Source organism: Cystoisospora suis, assembly GCF_002600585.1.
Source record: "Cystoisospora suis strain Wien I chromosome Unknown contig_8261, whole genome shotgun sequence".
Taxonomy (NCBI): domain Eukaryota; phylum Apicomplexa; class Conoidasida; order Eucoccidiorida; family Sarcocystidae; genus Cystoisospora; species Cystoisospora suis.
The window spans coordinates 8,461-10,408 of NW_027161043.1; the positions used below are offsets into that span (position 1 = coordinate 8,461).

The 1,948-nt window shown below is 47.8% G+C and overlaps 1 protein-coding gene across 1 annotated transcript in view; it reads left to right on the plus strand.

Annotated features, from left to right (window-relative positions):
• Positions 1-1,948, plus strand: part of CSUI_010771 (uncharacterized protein) — a gene marked incomplete at its 3' end in the record, with an annotated part of 6,751 nt that continues 4,803 nt past the window's right edge. Inside the window, exon 1 of the mRNA XM_068070872.1 lies at positions 1-1,915. Within this exon, the coding sequence (XP_067917153.1) occupies positions 886-1,915 (1,030 nt within the window). The remainder of the gene's footprint in view (positions 1,916-1,948) is intronic.

The window sequence follows — 1,948 nt, forward strand, 5'->3', positions numbered from 1 at the left end:
CGTCTCTTCTTCAACGCAGCGTCTCTCGTGAACAGATTTACGGACCAAATCGTAGGCAAGCAGACACATCTCCGAGTAGACGGTCTTTACCTCTCCTGTCTTTCGCGGGATCTCTTGACCCTCCTCTTTTCATTCTTGTCTCTACTGTTCCTTTCTTTCTTCCGGCCTTTCCTCTTTTGCCTTTCCCCATTGAGTCTGTTGCAGTGGGCTGCTTTTTACTTTCCTGGCCATTTTCCCTTCCCGTTACTCTCTCACACAAGAAACGGCTTCATGACCGAGTTAAGAATCTTCAGGGATACAGAGGTCCCAATGGAAAGGAGGTCGTATGCATGTATGTGGAGACCACCGAAGATCATCTTGGCTTTCTCTCTATCTTTCCTTTTCTTCTAGATGACAAGTCATCCATGGTCTTCTCTCTGTCTCTCTCCTGAGCTTCTTTCACTTTGGAGACGGTCGCTCACTCGCCAGCACACAGAAGGGGCTCTTTTCCTTGTCTTCCTGGTCCTGAATGCTTCTCCACCCGGGGAGAACAAACAACGGCGAACTTTTAGTTGGAGAGAAGATTTCTCCTCTCTTTGCTACTCATTTTTCCTATTATTCTCCCGTACATCAAAACAGTGGACCTCTCCGTCTCTTATCGTTCTTTGCTAGGAGGACTCTTCTTGCGCAGAGCTTCTGTTTTTTCTTTCTGTATGGAATCTTGAAGCTAGTTGCTGCACATTCGGATGGGTTGTCCATATGTCTCACCCTCATTCTTGTGTTGAGGCATGACTGCGTGATGCAAATGGGTTCTCTCTACGGCCAGACACCACAGGTACAGCTAGCTGAGACACAAAGATAAACCGAGCAGCAGCAGCAGCAGCTAGCTATTAGAGAGACAAAGAAATGACGACGGAACAGCCTGGCCAAGAAGTCCTACCTGATCAAGAAGGGAGGGAACCTTCCTCCGATGCTCGAGGAGGCGTCGATGGTCGCTCGCGAATCGACGTGGGAGAAACGCTTAAGAATGAAGAGAAGGAAGAAGAAGAAGATGAAATTGCTAAAGAAAAGAATACCTTGAAAGAAGATCAAGAAAAAGATGACGGAGGACAGAGCAGTCAGGAAGAACACGATAGAGAGGATGGGGAAGTTATGCAACAACATGCTTCACAGGATTCTCTTTCATCGAAGTCTTTATCTTCCTCTTTTTTTCCGTCTTCATCTTTTTCTTTCACCTCATCGTCTTCTTCTTCTTCTCTCTCTCCCTCTTCTCTTCTATCCTCTTTCTCATTCAAACTGCTTGATCCCTCACATGGCAAGGAACATAAGAAAGAACCCATTCCAGCTCACAAAACCGCAACATCTCTTCCTCTCTCTTCTTCTTCTTCTTCTCCCTCCTCTTCTTCTTCTTCTTCCTCTTCCTCAGTTCCTAAGGAGAGGTTTTCCGTAATTACGTACCGAGGTTTGAATGAAGAGACCAAGAAACTTCTCGATGAGAAGGCAGCCCAGTTGCTCCGTGCCTCGCGCTCTTCTTCTTCTTCTTCTCCTCGCGTCACCTACAGGACCAAGAAAGGAAAGAGCATCTGCGGAGATGACCGAGCTCTTCTCGATCACCTCCTAGCACAAAGAAGAAAAGAACAAGAGAAGGGCGGACGAGGGGGTTCTCACGATGAAAGACTTCTTACCGCCTTCTCTCATTCTCGCTCGAACTCCACCCTAGGATCTCAGGAGAACGCGAGCAGTAGTAGCCGTCGTCGCGGGAGTAGTCAGAGTGTCTTCCATCAAGAAAGAGAGCAAGAAGAAGATGCGAAGAAAAGAGAAGACCATTCTTCTCGGACAGCTTCCTCACACTCTCGCCATCCATCCTTTGCAGAAATGAGTAGAAGAAGCACTAGCGAGAAGAGTCAGAACAGTCTCGCGAGCAATCAAACTCTTAGTGAGAGAGGTAGCAGCGATGCGGGGGGGGGGG